This window comes from Lampris incognitus, chromosome 2, assembly GCF_029633865.1.
Source record: "Lampris incognitus isolate fLamInc1 chromosome 2, fLamInc1.hap2, whole genome shotgun sequence".
Lineage (NCBI taxonomy): Eukaryota > Metazoa > Chordata > Actinopteri > Lampriformes > Lampridae > Lampris > Lampris incognitus.
In genome coordinates, this window is record NC_079212.1 from 93,770,253 (window position 1) to 93,785,878 (window position 15,626).

General features: G+C 43.5%; 1 protein-coding gene across 2 annotated transcripts; it reads right to left on the bottom strand.

Annotated features, from left to right (window-relative positions):
• Positions 1-253: 253 nt before the first annotated feature.
• On the bottom strand, positions 254-13,045 carry rbm5 (RNA binding motif protein 5). Of its 2 annotated transcripts, none has more exons than XM_056275354.1 (25): positions 12,918-13,045; positions 12,578-12,623; positions 10,512-10,689; positions 10,233-10,391; positions 9,971-10,040; positions 9,497-9,570; positions 8,648-8,731; positions 8,302-8,362; positions 7,851-7,916; positions 7,579-7,739; positions 7,218-7,315; positions 7,035-7,122; positions 6,876-6,944; positions 6,073-6,133; positions 4,565-4,665; positions 4,303-4,456; positions 3,678-3,769; positions 3,406-3,585; positions 2,906-3,046; positions 2,711-2,797; positions 1,579-1,773; positions 1,395-1,469; positions 1,202-1,302; positions 958-1,087; positions 254-846 (listed from the first exon to the last, which is right to left on the bottom strand). In XM_056275354.1, exons 2-25 carry the CDS (start codon positions 12,592-12,594, stop codon positions 721-723), a joined length of 2,568 nt encoding a protein of 855 aa, XP_056131329.1. In that variant the 5' UTR covers positions 12,595-12,623; positions 12,918-13,045; the 3' UTR covers positions 254-720. The 2 variants fall into 2 exon arrangements, with proteins under 2 accessions (XP_056131329.1, XP_056131328.1); XM_056275353.1 differs by having other exon boundaries at positions 2,711-2,800.
• Between the last annotated feature and the right edge of the window lie 2,581 nt (positions 13,046-15,626).

A 15,626-nucleotide genomic window follows, 5' to 3' on the forward strand; every position in this document is an offset into this window, starting at 1 on the left:
TACCCCGTCTGCATCACTAGAGAAAAACTCAGGTCCCCCCCCCCCAGCCTTAAAGAGGGCCAGCTTAAATATATATTTAGCCAGTTATACTGGGAGTTTATCTTATTTGCCTGGTTCACATGGATGTAACAGATGACGGTGAAGGCAGAGCTGCGAGACCTCCAGCTGTACCTCTGTACAAAATATGAAAATGCAACCTTCCACTGCCATCATGCTACTTGTAAGTTGTTTAAAAAAAAGAAGAAACTATGAATTGATAACTTATTCTCATTTATTGTCTGTACAAAATGAGACAATCTCATAAAAACTGTACAATTGCTTTGACACCTTTAACATGCCGAGAAAAAAAAGAAAAACATTTCTTTTAAACTAGGGAGAAGAAAACAAAGTAAATCCCTCTGCATATATACAAATCATATATAAATTATCTCCTATGGTAGAGCTCCACCCTTACAGCTTCGTGTTTGTTTTGAAAACAATAATCAAGATGACATACTCTGATCCGACAGAGGTACATGAGTTGAGGAAACCTTTCTCTGGTGCCGTTTCAGTGACTCCTGATGGAGGGATGGTGGAGCTCGTGGGATCTCTTCAGAGTTCTGAACGCAGAGAGGGCGAGGTGCCGACAGACGCTTCCAACGATGATAATGGCTTTCTCAAAAAACAAACATAGCACCTGCATGGTACACGGCCACGGCCTCGATGGATGGTGCTGACCACTCACTCTATGTCAGTGAAGCGAGCAAACATAGCTTTGCGGACTGCATCTTTATAGGTGTCTGATGCAGAGAGGGAATAGTTGCTGCCTTTGGTGCCAAGACCAGCTCCTTTCGTTCTCAATTGTGCCTGGGGAGAAAAAACATGTAACTTGACCGAGGGAATAACTGGCCCGCGATGTAGCCTGCTTTATTCAACCATCAATTTAGGAAAAAAAAAACAATCAATATCATTCTTTACCTCGATAGGTGCAGTGATGCCCTGCTGGTTGCGTCCTAGACCCTTGCCCTCCTTCCAGCCCATTGCCTGCAGCATCTTGTTCCCGATATTGTCACTATTGAGACCGTCTTTGGTGGGCTGCTCATAGTTACTGACAGGGGGAAATTTAGAAACTTTATTGAAAGCACACTAAATTTAACAAGTAACAAAACACCTCCCCCACTAGGACAGCAGAAAGGGTGTCAAGGGTACCAGAGAAACTTACACAACTGGTGTTGGCTGGGCAAACTTCTTCCTTTTTGGTGCCGGGGGTTCGGGAATGCCATATTTCTCTCGCCTCTCGGCTGCTCTATCTCTGTATTTCATCTGTACATAAGGGAAATTAACAATAATGAATTAAAAAAAAATAGGGATAAAGGGTCAGTATGAAGAGCAGACTGTTTCATAATGAACCAAACCTCTGTCTCTTTTCTCTCCAACTCCTCCAGCTCTGCTTCACTAAGTTTGGATCTGCGAAGAACCTCCAGGTTTTGCTGGGACAGACAAGCGACAGGTTGGAATGCTGGAAGCCGTCATATTTACAGTATTCCTTCAAGTGTGTCAAATCAGTGTTCTTATTCCCAGAGAATACAAAAGTAATACCTTGTGGAGGTCGGAGAGCTGCTGATGACGAATTAGACTCTCTTTACTGGGGAACTGTCTCCTACACAGCAAGCAGGCCAATTTCTTCCAGTCTGTCAGCTTGTCTAGACTCTCTTCACTACTCTCCCCATCAATGAACCCAGTTCCCCCTTCCTCAGGATCACTGTCTCCACTGTAGGCCGCCACAAGACCACACTGACCACAGAAAGAAAAGTGCAGAATAAAAACATCAAAATTACAGAGGAATACAAATCGAATATACATACATAGTGATGGCTGATAAAATGATAAAAATTACCTAAACAGATAAAAATAATGTTAGCTTAACACAATAGAGGAATACAAATACAGGAGTAATGATGTGTGATGAAAAAAAATTCTCAAATTTTCCTACTTCAGGATAAGTATAGCTCCATTATTTCAATGACTACTAATTTGAATGTGTGTCAACAAGAACTGCAGAGTTCTACTTGTGTTTTACACCATGCAGCTATAAATCTTGATAACAGCCAGTTATAGTCATTAGCGTAGGTTGCGTAGCACAGCATCTGTGCTACACAACCTAAGCTAAGATACTTAAGTCTTTCAAGTAGGTCAGACACTTGGCTCGCCCAAACCAAACACTTCCTGACTTAGCCCACTGTCAGAGCACTACTTGTACATCTCATCTGCCACCAGTTGTAGTGGTAGACAGAACGATGCTTTGTGTTGAAATAGCGGACATGAGTCAGTACATCTAAATAAACCAAAACTTGAGTGTTTCCAGTTTTGGGTTTTTTTGAGTTTTCATTACATTTGGTACAGGAGTCCTAAAATCCTTCTGATTTATGTAGTTTGTTCAGTATTCCAGCAAAGAGCACATGAGCTCAATCAGTGTAAATTGACACAGTAGATAATCATTAACAGCTTAATTAAATACTGTGTAATATCAAAATATCACAGTTTATAACACCGTAAGACATTATTTGCCCTATGGTCACATTTCTATGACAATTTCAATCATGATAATTTTCAGCCATAATGTCCAGCATTAAATACACATACTATTTTGAATTTAAATTCCAGAGCTATTTAAAACCGTTACAATTATAGGAAGTTTAGCTTTGCAAAACCAGAAGTAAGAACCTCTCACCTTGGCTGTGTTTACTGAGCTGACTGGTGCCTCCTCTTCTGGAGCTTTAAGTGCCTCAGACATGAGTCTTTCAAGGCCACCCATCTGCTGCTGCAAAAAGAGCCGATCTATTAGCACTGCCAAAAGTTCATATCTGGCTCAATAGAATGCAATCAAACAATTCTGAAGTATAACGACAGAACATATTGGGGATACCTTCTTTTCAAATAGTGTGAAGCCTGCGTCCGCAGCTGCTGCTTCTTTCCGCTCCTCTTGACTGATGGGCTGGAAACTACTCCTGAAGTTCTCCTTCTGTTTGTTTAGAGTCTTGGCCCACCTCTCCATGTCTTTAGCAATCTGAAATGAAAAAAAAACTTTCAGCACAACCTCCCATACACTAGTTCTTTTTAAAATAAAACCTATTGCCCATTTTATTATGGATATAATTCAGCTGGCATTGGCAATGATCTAGAAATTAACAAATTCCTAGTTTTCTCTCTCAATAAGAGCCATTCCAAAACCACCACACATCTTGATCCTGTAAAGGACCCCTCGAAAACAAGTTGGTTCATCTCAAGGGGTTTATCCTAATGAATAAACTTGTACCATCATCATGTGTCCAACAGTAATCTCAGTTCCTAAATTCCTTTCCAACTATATAAACCTAGATTTGATAATCCACAATATGTGCTACAGAAGGATTAACAGCATCATACCTGCTGAGCAGTCTTGCTCTTGGGTTTCTCTCTCTTTTCCTTGCCATCTTTCCCTTCTTTGCTGCTGGCTGCAGCACTATTGGCTGTCTGTCCACCAATGGCATCAGCTGCTGCAGGGACATATGTCTGCTTCTCGCTGTCCCAGTACAGATACTGCTGAGTCTGAGAATTGTAGTAGTACTAAAAGAGGACAAGACATATAGTAAATAACCAAATGGTTGAATCCAACTAAGAAGCAAGTAACATCTGCGTGGCAGTTGTGCCCAACTTACTTGTGAGTGAGGGTCATAAAACAGGCCAGTCTGAGGGTCATAGTAGTAGCCAGAGGCTTCATCATACTGATAGGTGGATGTATCAGAAGCAACTGATAATCGTACAACAAAACACATTCATCAGTCACTACAGAGAGCCTCTAGTCTGTTACTAGAGCCAAAGATGAAAATAAAACAAAAATAAACAAAAAGTTAAATGAATAGTTGTGTTAACCTCTAAAAATACTAACATCCAAGGAAAGCTACACTTTGACCTTGGATCTTTGATACTAAGGAATGAGATAGTTTTGACCTCCCCTATTGAGTCCGTCTCCAGTTTCACAAATGTGTCAGCTTTTTACAACCACATCAGCTTCATTTCATAGTAATGTTCTGATGAATACAAAGTGTCAATATTCCTGGAGATTCATCTTGGGTATATTCACTTTGGAATTACAAATAAAACTTGAACTATAACAGTGAACTTGTCTGCGAAACAACCCCAGAACCAAGATTATCCAAACCTCTGTAGTTACAACAAATACAAATGGGAAGAACTGCATATAGCATATGTTAGGATGGATTTAATATCTATATCCCTCAACCCAAAAAAAGAGGACGTTTTAGAATTCCTGTGTGCTCATACCAGCAGTTGTGTTAGGTGTCTGTCCAGAGGCTGCTAGTGTTGTAGTAGAAGTAGCTGTAGCAGCTGCAGTAACAGCTGGCACAGATATAGTTGCAGTGGCCGACACCGGTCCACTCTGGGGTTTTACTTCCGGTTGCTGAACAACTTGCAATGCCTGCAATGTATTTACGTCACAGTTGACCAGAGTGAGGCTACTGAGCATATCTTAATCTATGGTGTCAAAATAGTTTTGTCAGAGAAATACAGATCTGCTCTATGTTACCTGAATGGCAGGCTGGCCTACTATGTGGGGCTGGTACACTTGCGGACTCTGTGAAATCACGACTCCAGCTGCAGCTGTAACTATTTTCACACCGGGGGCCGCTGGGGAGGAGAGAGAACATTTCAATTACTATTTATATATAAAATGGGTTATGCTCACTTGACGTAGGTGTCGAATGTCCCCTCCATCTATAAATCACAAAATCCACATAAACTCCCAATTAGAATGTTCGTCAACAAGCATTGCAATTTCATCATGTGATTGCAGCATTATACCCATAAATGGCATTTTAAATTAAATCTAATTTTAAATGAAATCTAATCCATTAAGACATAAAATCATTATGAGCCCTATTATGAGCTTTTCATTTCCTTTTTAGTCCTCAGTAGAGCTAATTTCGTGGGCCGGTTGTCAAGGCCACGTAGGTTCACTTCTCCAGTATAAAATATCCTGTGTAGTTAGCAGGTCATGGTGTCCTTCAAATTAAAACCCGAATTAGGTACGCAACCATTTCAGTGTCAGCAGTGTTTCCTGTGGAACAAGAGGTTTGCCGTGGGAGCAATGTGGGGGGTGGGTTCTACTGAAAAAAATGCAGACATTGTTTTACATTACGTTTTTTTTTTTTTTTTGCTGGACCGGACCAACGAGCCAGTCCTACAAACACGAATGTCAGAGTAATTATGTTTGACACGATTCAGCCGCTGGATCAGGTGACTAACAACGTCACTGAAGGTACACGATTGCTTGGCCGAGCACCAACAGAACGCACTGTTAAAGCACCCCATTACTCTGACAAAACAATGGCAAATTCACTAAAGGATTGTGTGGCTTTTGCAGCCGCTAAGCCTGCACAACTAAGACAAAAAGAAACTAATGCTCAAAGCATCTGCAAAAGGTGAAACGCATCCCTAACTGCGCTGCCAAGCAAATAGCGTCTTGGTGTTATTTGCACGTGTTTACGAAATATGCATACATTTGGTGCAAATGAGCCCCACTGCATAACAGCGCTAATAGCCACACGCAGTTAAGAGTGAAAATTATTAGCGTCTTCAGAGAGTTGTGGCAACCAACACCCAGACTTTCCAGTGATCATAGCAGCATTGATTGTAGCCAGGCGAAGGCATCATTATGCCAGGCATGCTGCTGAGTGGATATTTCACAGGAGAATATCACTTTGATTTAACTGGTCTAAGTGGTAGTATATAGTTAGTTGGTGGCCCTATTCCAATGTATTATTTCTTCTTTCATGGACTGCAATCTTACATATATTCCAATAATAAACTCTGCTGTTGCACACAACTCTGATGTGTGTGTGTGTGTGTGTGTGTGTACGTGTGTGGTGGCTCTACAACAAACTTATAATGCTCCCAAGAGTTTTGTTCTACTGCCTTTTTACTCTTAACGTTTCTTGATAATGATTGGTTAGTTTCTTCTGGAGAGCCAGTTATAAAGTATGGTCATTACTCACTGACTCTTCATCTCTTCAACATGAGTTTTGTATGTCTTACCTCCTAATATTCCATTACCCTGAGAGGCATCGGCACCCTGCTGGTAGTACGTCTGGTATTCCTAGCATTACAAAACAAAAAGAAAAACCATGAGAGTCGCCATAGACACTCTCAGAAACCACGACTGGCAAGGACTGCCGATTCACAATCTCAGCCTACGGCCCACAATTAACAGGACTTGAAAAAGCTATGCAATGCATACAATAAAAAGCTGATTTTCACATCCAGTTCATACGCATTTTGATCCCAAACTTGTTTATCACAAACCACGCCCCGCAGCAGTGAAGGATACCTACAATTACAGAGGTTAAGTTTAGGGTTAAGATTAGGCAGTTGTTAGTGAGTCTGCCATACAGTGTTTCAGCTATCATCAGTTTCCAAGAGAGTGTCTGTGGAGATGCTCACCACCAGATCAGTACTGTTCAAGGAGGCTCAAAAAAGTAACTTGTGTATCAAAAAGGAAATCTGGCAATATGTTTGTCCTACATCTTCCAAGAGAAACCATTCTGAATGACTGCATTTGATGCAAATTGCTTGGAGGCCAAACATTTACTGCTGCTTTATGCTTCGATTTGCTGTCGGGTGTACAATTGTGCCTTTCTCTGACTGTTCACACTTGGTTTGTTGCAGGTGTGGAGATCACATGAAACTGAAAAGCTGGTATGGGAGGATTTGCACACCACCAAAGAAAAACAGGCTGTAGATGCATTTTTAACTTACAAGCTGTTCAGCCAGGAAGTATGAATGGAAACTTAAGACTCCAAAGCTTTTTATGAAAACTTTTCTGTTGTTGTTCTACATACCTGTGACATAGGAGTGTATCCCTCCTGCAGGTAGCTATACTCTGACACTCCCTCTGAGCCCTGCTGTGGCTGGAAAGAAGAAAAATGTATTAACAGCTGGTTGCAAGGATACCGGGGGGGGGGGGGGATCACAGCCTGGTGGGTGTAACCAAGACTTACCTGACTCGAGGACCACTGGGCTGCAGCAATGGCTGTGCTGGCTACAGAGAAGGCACTGACACGATTCCCATCAGGTAGTAATAGGTCCCTGAAAACCAGAAGAGAAATTGATATGGCTTTATTCCCATATGCACCTCTTTCAGATTCTCTTCTGCTCAAAGGCAACATTGAGAAGACTTTTACTTCCTGGCACTTTTAGCATAATCGACCCCAATTGTTTTTCCATCTAGCTTCAAGGGAGGCTGCAATCCCTGTAGGATGGTTAGGAGCTGAGATGCCTCCTGCAGAAACAAAATGAGTATGAGGCGTTAGAAGTGCAGAGACTCAAGCTCATAAAGGGGCATGCGAACAAATCACTTGCCATTTATTTAGTAAAAAAATTTTTTTTTTTAAAAAGGGGGGGCAAACAAAGAAGACTAAATTAAAAATACAAAAGTCAAAAGGTGGCTCCTGACATATTACTACAGGAAGGAAGTGGCGGCTATGTCCCAGTTTATCATCAAAGTTCATTATTGGATTTAAGAACCCTTAGAAAATATTTTACCAGGGGGGAAGAAAGCTGGACAAAGGCAAATCCTCTGTTCTGTCCTGTCTGCTTGTCTTTGATGAGACGGATGTTGTTGGCAGAGAGATTGGCATAGGGTGCCAAGACTGTCATGATTGCCTCAACTGTGGTCTGTGGGGCAATGTTCCTCAAGATGATGGCTGTACAAAACAAGTATGCTCATTAAAGAATATTTTTGCTTGACTGGACACCCACTAAAGCCATTTCCCAAAGAGAACAGTGCATAAGGATGACCCCAAAGAGCTTCTTACTGTCTCCGTAGAAGTCACCAGTGGGATGGGTTTCTGTGACTCCGGTAGTATTGCTGCTCTCACTCTCTGTTAAGGAAAAGACAGGAAGGGAGGGAGCATTAGCAGCATGTCCAGAACTGTGCGATGTGTGTGATAATGAAAGAACCCAGGGATCAAGGGACAAAGTCAAAACTCAGTGCGAGGGCCCATTTCATCCAACCCATTATATAGTTTTTCCTATCCCCGTTATTTTTTGCCCTCTGAAGCAATGAAAAAGATATGCATGCTGTGTCCCATCTATGCTGTTAAACTGTATGTTAAAACATCAGCTACACTGAAAAATGCAAATTATTTGGTTTACTATGGGCCTCCACAGCTCCTGCAACAGGAACGTGTGTACTCCAACCAGCACTGTGCCTCAGGCTGTCCGGTATGCTGCAGTCAGTGGCCTCTTGGTCGATGGAATACTTACCAGCTTTTGCTGCTCCACACCTGAAGCACTTCAGCCTCCTCCGGAAATTGTACAGGCCACACTGCAAGCAACCGTTCAAATCATTTTTATTGATTATTCAGCTACTTGGGCCCTGAACAGTGCTGCCTCAGATAATACGCAATGTAAAATGGTGCAGCATACCATACTTACCTGAGAAAAAAAAAACACAATTTTACACCTTCGTGACCCCAATGTATGTGTAGCCACTTAAAAACTGATAGGACACCATAACATACTAGTAGGGAATCCTAACAAATGTGGGAATCTCTGTTGTATTATTGTGACAATAAGGGAGCTATTAGATCAAGCCAGAGCATCAACTTACAGTATTGCAGAGCCAGTCTTCATATTTGTTTCGGGGGTGGCTGTAGTGCATGTCCACGCATTTGCCATGTACAACCAGACGTTTCTGCAAGAGGACAAAAATTACTCACATTTTCTGGGATGATGTCAATTTCGTCAACAGAGCAAGCAGTGTTGGAACGGAGAAAAGGGGGAGAGGGACCCCCTCCCTCGGATAGCCTTTGTGTTAAAAGACAGGTGCGTGATCTGTATGTGAGCATGTAGAGAGGGTTCTTAATGTGTTTGGGACCCGAGTGCCCAGACTGAGCTGGAGCAGAGTGTTCCATGATGTGACACTGACAAACAAATTTTGATTGCTTTCTGCACAACCAGGGATGGGCTTTCCATACCAGATATCAGAGCGGGAAAAGGGATTTTCTTAGGATAACAAAAAACACAAACAAATAAACAAAAACAAAAAAAAACCTTTTGAAAATAAAATAGTTTGAGTTTCTAAACAACTACGTGTCACTGATATTTCTATTAGCTGTTTTGCATGGTTAAGTTAAATGTCTGCATTCAACAAATTTGAGTATTCTTAAAGGATATGAAATCGCAACATGAACAATATTTCCTGGTGTGTCACTGCCATTACGGGATATAATTGGGCAAGCTAGGTAAGGGTGAAAAACAGCACTAACCTAAAAACCATGCATACAACTCTATTATCCTACTTATGTAATTTTATCATTCTACGGAATACAGTCCATGTGTTTTTTCAAACAGGTTTCTTTAAACTCCAAACTGTTCATTTAATGCATTTTGGTTGCCTTTTTGGTTATTTTTCCAAGATCCCCAAGATAAAAACTAGACTTGGCGATTGTGAAGCAACCTGATTGGTCTCCATCCATCGGGTAGCATCTTGCAAGTGATAAAAGTCCACGAAGGCGAAACCACGGCTTATACCTAGAGACAGCATTCAAATATAGACGGGAGGTGTGTTAGTCAGAGTCCATGGGCATATTATTCATACTGTGTCACAAACTGCTCCATGACCCTGGCCTTGTTTGGTAAACAATAGGCCATTTATTATGTGTTTTACCATAGCAAGAATTCCTATTCAATGCCAGTGTTTGAACCCCGCTCAAAGTGTACCTTTGGCATTTGACTTTCTCCAACAAAAATATTACATTGTTCTTACTTACCTTGCAAATCCATAATGAATTAGAACGTCTAGTTTTTTGGAGCCATTTGTCATGAAATAACTCCTCAGCTGCTATGGCAAAATGGGTCTAAATGGAAGCAGATTTGCCCTATGGTCAAAGACTAGGGGAAGGATGGCTTCGATGGCACGTGTGATTCTCACCTGTCTTCTTCTTCATCAGTCGGACGTCCACTGGCTGTGGCCCCTCCAGCTGGTCTATGGCAACTCGAATCTAAAACACAAGACACACAAACCATTTTTATTTAATACAGACAGCAAACAGAACTTAACATAAAACTCACTTTTGTTTAATCTAAAGCTGGGTTTTGTTGTGACAAGTCTGTGTCCGTAGGTCCACGCAATTAGCAAATATACAAGTAAACTACATCCAAAAAAGAAAAAAAAGAGAGAACTTAATAATTACATCATCTTCAGTGACATGCTGAGACAGTCCCCAGAGCATGATAGTCTTGCTTTTCTTATCCTCCTCTGGCTCTCTTCTGTAATCTTGGTCTGGGTAGTCCCCGTCAGAGTGATAACCATCTTCTGATCTGTCACTGTTGCGTCGCTTCCTCTCTCTCTGCTGGAGACAGATCAAACACTGCATCAGTGGAGTACGGGCATTTGCACAAGGAGATAATGAGCATAAATGTTTTTAAGACTTGTGATGTAAGTTGGAAGTCACTGAACATCAAATTAAAACCTCGGGACTGTCTCGGTTTCCTCGACGGTCTCCTTCATAGCGGTCGCCACGTCTCTCATCCCCCCGGCGACGCATGTCATGATCCCGGGCTTGCTCCCTGTCCCGTCTCTCACGCCACTCTGACTCACCGCGTGATTGTTCAGAGCCGTATCTGCCACTGCGTTCAGTGCGACTAATCCTATTCAAAAAAATAGATATTTTAAAAACGAGGAGTAACGCTAAACTGCATAGTGGCATACCAATGTCCACTCAGCATCATCCAACCAAAAGCAGGTATCATCAAAAACCACAAGATTGCTCGCTGACTTGTCAAATCCTTTTTCATTGTATTTTTTTTTGTTATGTGACGCATTTGTGTATAAAATGTGCTATATAAATAAAGCAGCCTTGCTGACTGGCTAGATAGACCCTGTACTGCACATTATCCATGCTTGCCTTCCGCCACTTCTCACAGGAGATATTCCAGAATTATTACTTAACCCCTTACAGTGCACTGATTCTTGAGCCCAAGATTACTCGCCGACTTGTCAAATCCTTTTTCATTGTATTTTTTTGTTATGTGACGCACTTGTGTCGGCCTTGTGTATAAAATGTGCTATATAAATAAAGCTGACTTGCTGACTGGCGAGACCCTGTACTGCACATTATCCAAGCTTGCCTTCCGCCACTTCTCACAGGAGATTTTCCAGAATTATTACTTAACCCCTTACAGTGCACTGATTCTTGAGCCCAAGATTACTCGCCAACTTGTCAAATCCTTTTTCATTGTATTTTTTTGTTATGTGACGCACTTGTGTCTGCCTTGTGTATAAAATGTGCTATATAAATAAAGCTGCCTTGCTGACTGGCGAGATCCTGTACTGCACATTATCCAAGCTTGCCTTCCTCCACTTCTCACAGGAGATTTTCCAGCATTATTACTTAACCCCTTACAGTGCAGTGATTCTTGAGCCCAAGATTACTCGCCGACTTGTCAAATCCTTTTTCATTGTATTTTTTTGTTATGTGACGCACTTGTGTCTGCCTTGTGTATAAAATGTGCTATATAAATAAAGCTGCCTTGCTGACTGGCGAGACCCTGTACTGCACATTATCCAAGCTTGCCTTCCTCCACTTCTCACAGGAGATTTTCCAGCATTATTACTTAACCCCTTACAGTGCACTGATTCTTGAGCCCAAGATTACTCGCCGACTTGTCAAATCCTTTTTCATTGTATTTTTTTGTTATGTGACGCACTTGTGTCTGCCTTGTGTATAAAATGTGCTACATAAATAAAGCTGCCTTGCTGACTGGCGAGACCCTGTACTGCACATTATCCAAGCTTGCCTTCCGCCACTTCTCACAGGAGATTTTCCAGCATTATTACTTAACCCCTTACAGTGCAGTGATTCTTGAGCCCAAGATTACTCGCCGACTTGTCAAATCCTTTTTCATTGTATTTTTTTGTTATGTGACGCACTTGTGTCTGCCTTGTGTATAAAATGTGCTATATAAATAAAGCTGCCTTGCTGACTGGCGAGACCCTGTACTGCACATTATCCAAGCTTGCCTTCCTCCACTTCTCACAGGAGATTTTCCAGCATTATTACTTAACCCCTTACAGTGCAGTGATTCTTGAGCCCAAGGCCAAAGGTGACCGACCCAAACCAAAATGAATGTAGCTCTTCAACGTGTATGGCTAACTGCACAATCAAGGTCCGTCTAAAACTAATGTTAAACGTGATCTGAAACCAGCCTCTTTGTAAGACTGCCTCCCTCAGACGGCCTCTAAAGCGAAGGTGCAAGATTTCTGCTTCCATTTTCTCTACGTCAGCTTTTGGGACGCTCGCTCCTTTCTATGTTTGACTTGGCGAAACAAGATGAATACATGTGGAAACGAAAATAAGGGGCCCGTAATCAGTGTATTTCCCACTGGAGTGATAGAGGTAGGCAAAACTAGCGTTAATCTATTTTAGGCAACAACAACAAACAAAGTAAAAAGCAACATTTAGCGTCCTATCCAAACAGATAAATAGCTAACGTTATACCGCACACCACGATCTACACGGATCCGTCCGCTCCTTACCGCTTATCGGCTCCCATGTTTTTCCCGGCTGTGGCAGTCAGATGACCTTTCACAACAAAAAATAGATCAAGTGAGAAAACAAATTACGCCCGACATTCCCGAGCACTTTTATGTGACCTTGGCAAAATAAACCGCCTTTCTAGAACATATAAAAAGGGAAGAAAAACGGCTCTAACTGAGAACGAGCGGAGAAACTGGACGGCCGAAAACAGAGCCCGTATCCGCTCCAGCAAATAGACGTTACCAGAAAGACATGACGGCTGAGATCAAACAAGAAAGACGGCGACAAAGTCAAACGTATCGCACCACCAAAAAAAGAAAAAGAAGCACGGGAACCCACCATTAGCGTTCGCTACAGCAGTTAAAATCCTATAAGGGTGCTATTTTCCCCTCCAAAACGAGATTATGAAACGTAATTACACGACTTGCGCAAAACAACGACGACCGCACTTTCTTTATCCCAAGATGCATCGGTGCACGCCGAGGAGCATGATGGGTAATGCGCAGCTCTACTCCTGGCACAGCGATCGATATCTCGGGAGAAGCGCTTCGACAATGATTCGACTTTGAGTACAATAACTGTACACTCTGTGAGGAAGAAAGAGAGACCACAGGTCGCTTATTTTTCTTTTGTCTTTATAGCAGTACTTTTTGGTGTGACATGACTGGCTTGAACCAAGAGTCTTTTCTCTTCCCCAGTTTAACAGAAATGAGATTACGTTTGGGATTAAAATGGAGGATAAGAAAACTGAATTTTCGTTGGGTGAATGTTTTATTCATAAACGTAAATGCATTAAGACACAACCCTTATTGGTGGTCTTTAAAAGGGAACCAAAACTATTGCAAATCACGGAAATTTATGAAAAAGAAAATCGCAAAGAAATGAATTAATGTTGCAGCGAATTCGGGGGGACAACGCAATAAAAGGAACTGCCGCGGCCGGGAAGCGAACCCGTGTCGCCCGCACCGCAGGAGACATCGCTAACCGCTCGATTAAAGCGGTGTTTCTTGACCCAGTTCTCAAGGACCCCCTATCCTGCAGATTTTCTTTGTAACCCTGCATAGGTAGCCCTGCTTGTACTTACTCAACCAATCATCTCGCAGCACTTAATTATGCAAGGTGTGCAACATCTGACAAAATTCATTGCTGATTGGTTGAATAACTACAAACAGGTACCTATTCAGGGTTGCAAAGAAAATATGCAGGATAGGGGTTCCTTGAGGACTGGGTTGAGAAACACTGGACTAGAGGATCAGACCCGCCAGCCAACGTGTCTACTTGTCCATGCATGTTACAATATTATTGATGCCTTAGAAGAGACCCCTTAGCTTACTTTTTTTCGTCTTTTTTGGTTTATTTCTTACTTTGCTTAGATTGTGTTCGCAGTTCTCCTATATATTGTAGCGAATTCGGGAGGGGGGGGCAGCCCTGGAACCGCGCCGCACGCGGGACGCGAACCCCTGTCTCCCGCTCCGCAAACGTTAACCAGTTGCTAACCACTCGACTGGTTAACGTTGTCGCTTGCGGAGCGGGAGACACGGGTTCGCGTCCCGGTTGTGGCGACGGTTCCCAGACTGCCCCCCGAATTCGCTACATTATGATGTATCATTTGGGGGGGGGGTACAGCTACTGATATCATGAACCTGAGTGCAGTACGTACCTCCTCTTGTCCGGTGCCCGGATTTAGCGACAAACCAGCCTTTTTTTTTTCTTCTCTTCCCCTCGTCTACATAGAGAAGGGAAATGCATGTCAACACTGACAGAAACACTTCTGAGGATCTGCACACTTCCGGATCCCACCGCTGCCACCAATGTAACCGGTTATTTTTTTTGCCCGGTGCGGGATTCGATACGGCGTGTACTGCACCACAAGGCGCCATCACTAACCGCTCGGCTAAAGGGTCAGACCCGTTAGCTCGAGCAGCGTTTGTCAAACCTCTCCTGGCGGACCACTTGTCCTGCATGTTTTAGATCTCTCCCTGCTCCAACACAGCTGATTTAAATGATCAGGTTTGTTATTAGGCAGCTTTGGGAGCTCATAACGAGTTGATCATTTGAATCAGCTGTGTTGGAGCAGGGAGAGATCTAAAACATGCAGGACAAGTGGTCCGCCAGGAGAGGTTTGAGAAACGCTGAGCTAGAGTGTTGAGATATGACACCAGCATATTTGTATGACTATGTGTTACTGTGTACTTGTAGAGCCGAAGGAACGGAGAAGACCGTAGGTTCACACTTTAGCCGTGTAGGCAACTTTCTTTAATCCACGGTAAATCCGAGAGACAACCAAACCTCAGCTCGACTGAGCGGAGGTGGCAAGAATCCTCCGAAAACTGGCTGGACAACCATAACTTAACCCTGCGTTAACCTGCCAGGGCAACCATGACTTAACCCTTAGTTCCTGGGTTGAATTCTGTCCCCAATACGTGTCCACCACATGAGCCCCCCCAGAATTCGCCCTAGTAATCGAAGTCAGGCAGGCGCGGGGGGACGACAGGTCGTCCGCGGCGGCTCCGGATAACAGGGGCCGGAGTGTCTCCGGGAGGCATTGACGCGGGCCTGTGGAGGTCGGCCTGAGGAGCAGAAGAGGCAGCTCGGGCCTCCACGGGGGGAGGAGGCGGAGCCGGGGGACGACCGCGACGAGGAGGTTGGGCTAACTCCAACGGCTGCGTCAAGTCCAGGTGTGCGGGTTTAACTCGGTCCACTGAAACATGCTCGGCCGTGCCCCCAAAATCCACCACCAGGTGCTTAGTTCCCCGTTCCAGGACGCGGAAGGGGCCGTCATAAGGGGGTTGCAGAGGGGGGCGGTGTGCGTCGTGACTGATGAACACGTAGTCCGCTGACTGCAGACCTGGGGGCACCTGGGACACCGGCGCGCCGTGTTGGGCGGTAGGGACGGGTGTGAAAGCTCTGACCCCGTCCAGCAAGGAGGCTCGTTGGTCCACAGCTGACCAGGGACGCGTTGCATTGGGCATGAAATCGCCTGGGACTCGCAGCGGCGTGCCGTACACCAGCTCCGCAGAGGAGGCTTGTAGGTCTTCCTTCGGGGCG

Bases quoted from the DNA above. Each gene is read 5' to 3' on its own strand.
- rbm5 (XM_056275353.1), bottom strand. The intron at 8,732-9,496 runs GTTGCTTCACAA...GTCCTCTTGCAG, and splicing joins GATGGATGGAGACCAATCAG to AAACGTCTGGTTGTACATGG. The intron at 3,586-3,677 runs GTAAGTTGGGCA...GTCCTCTTTTAG, and splicing joins TTTATGACCCTCACTCACAA to TACTACTACAATTCTCAGAC.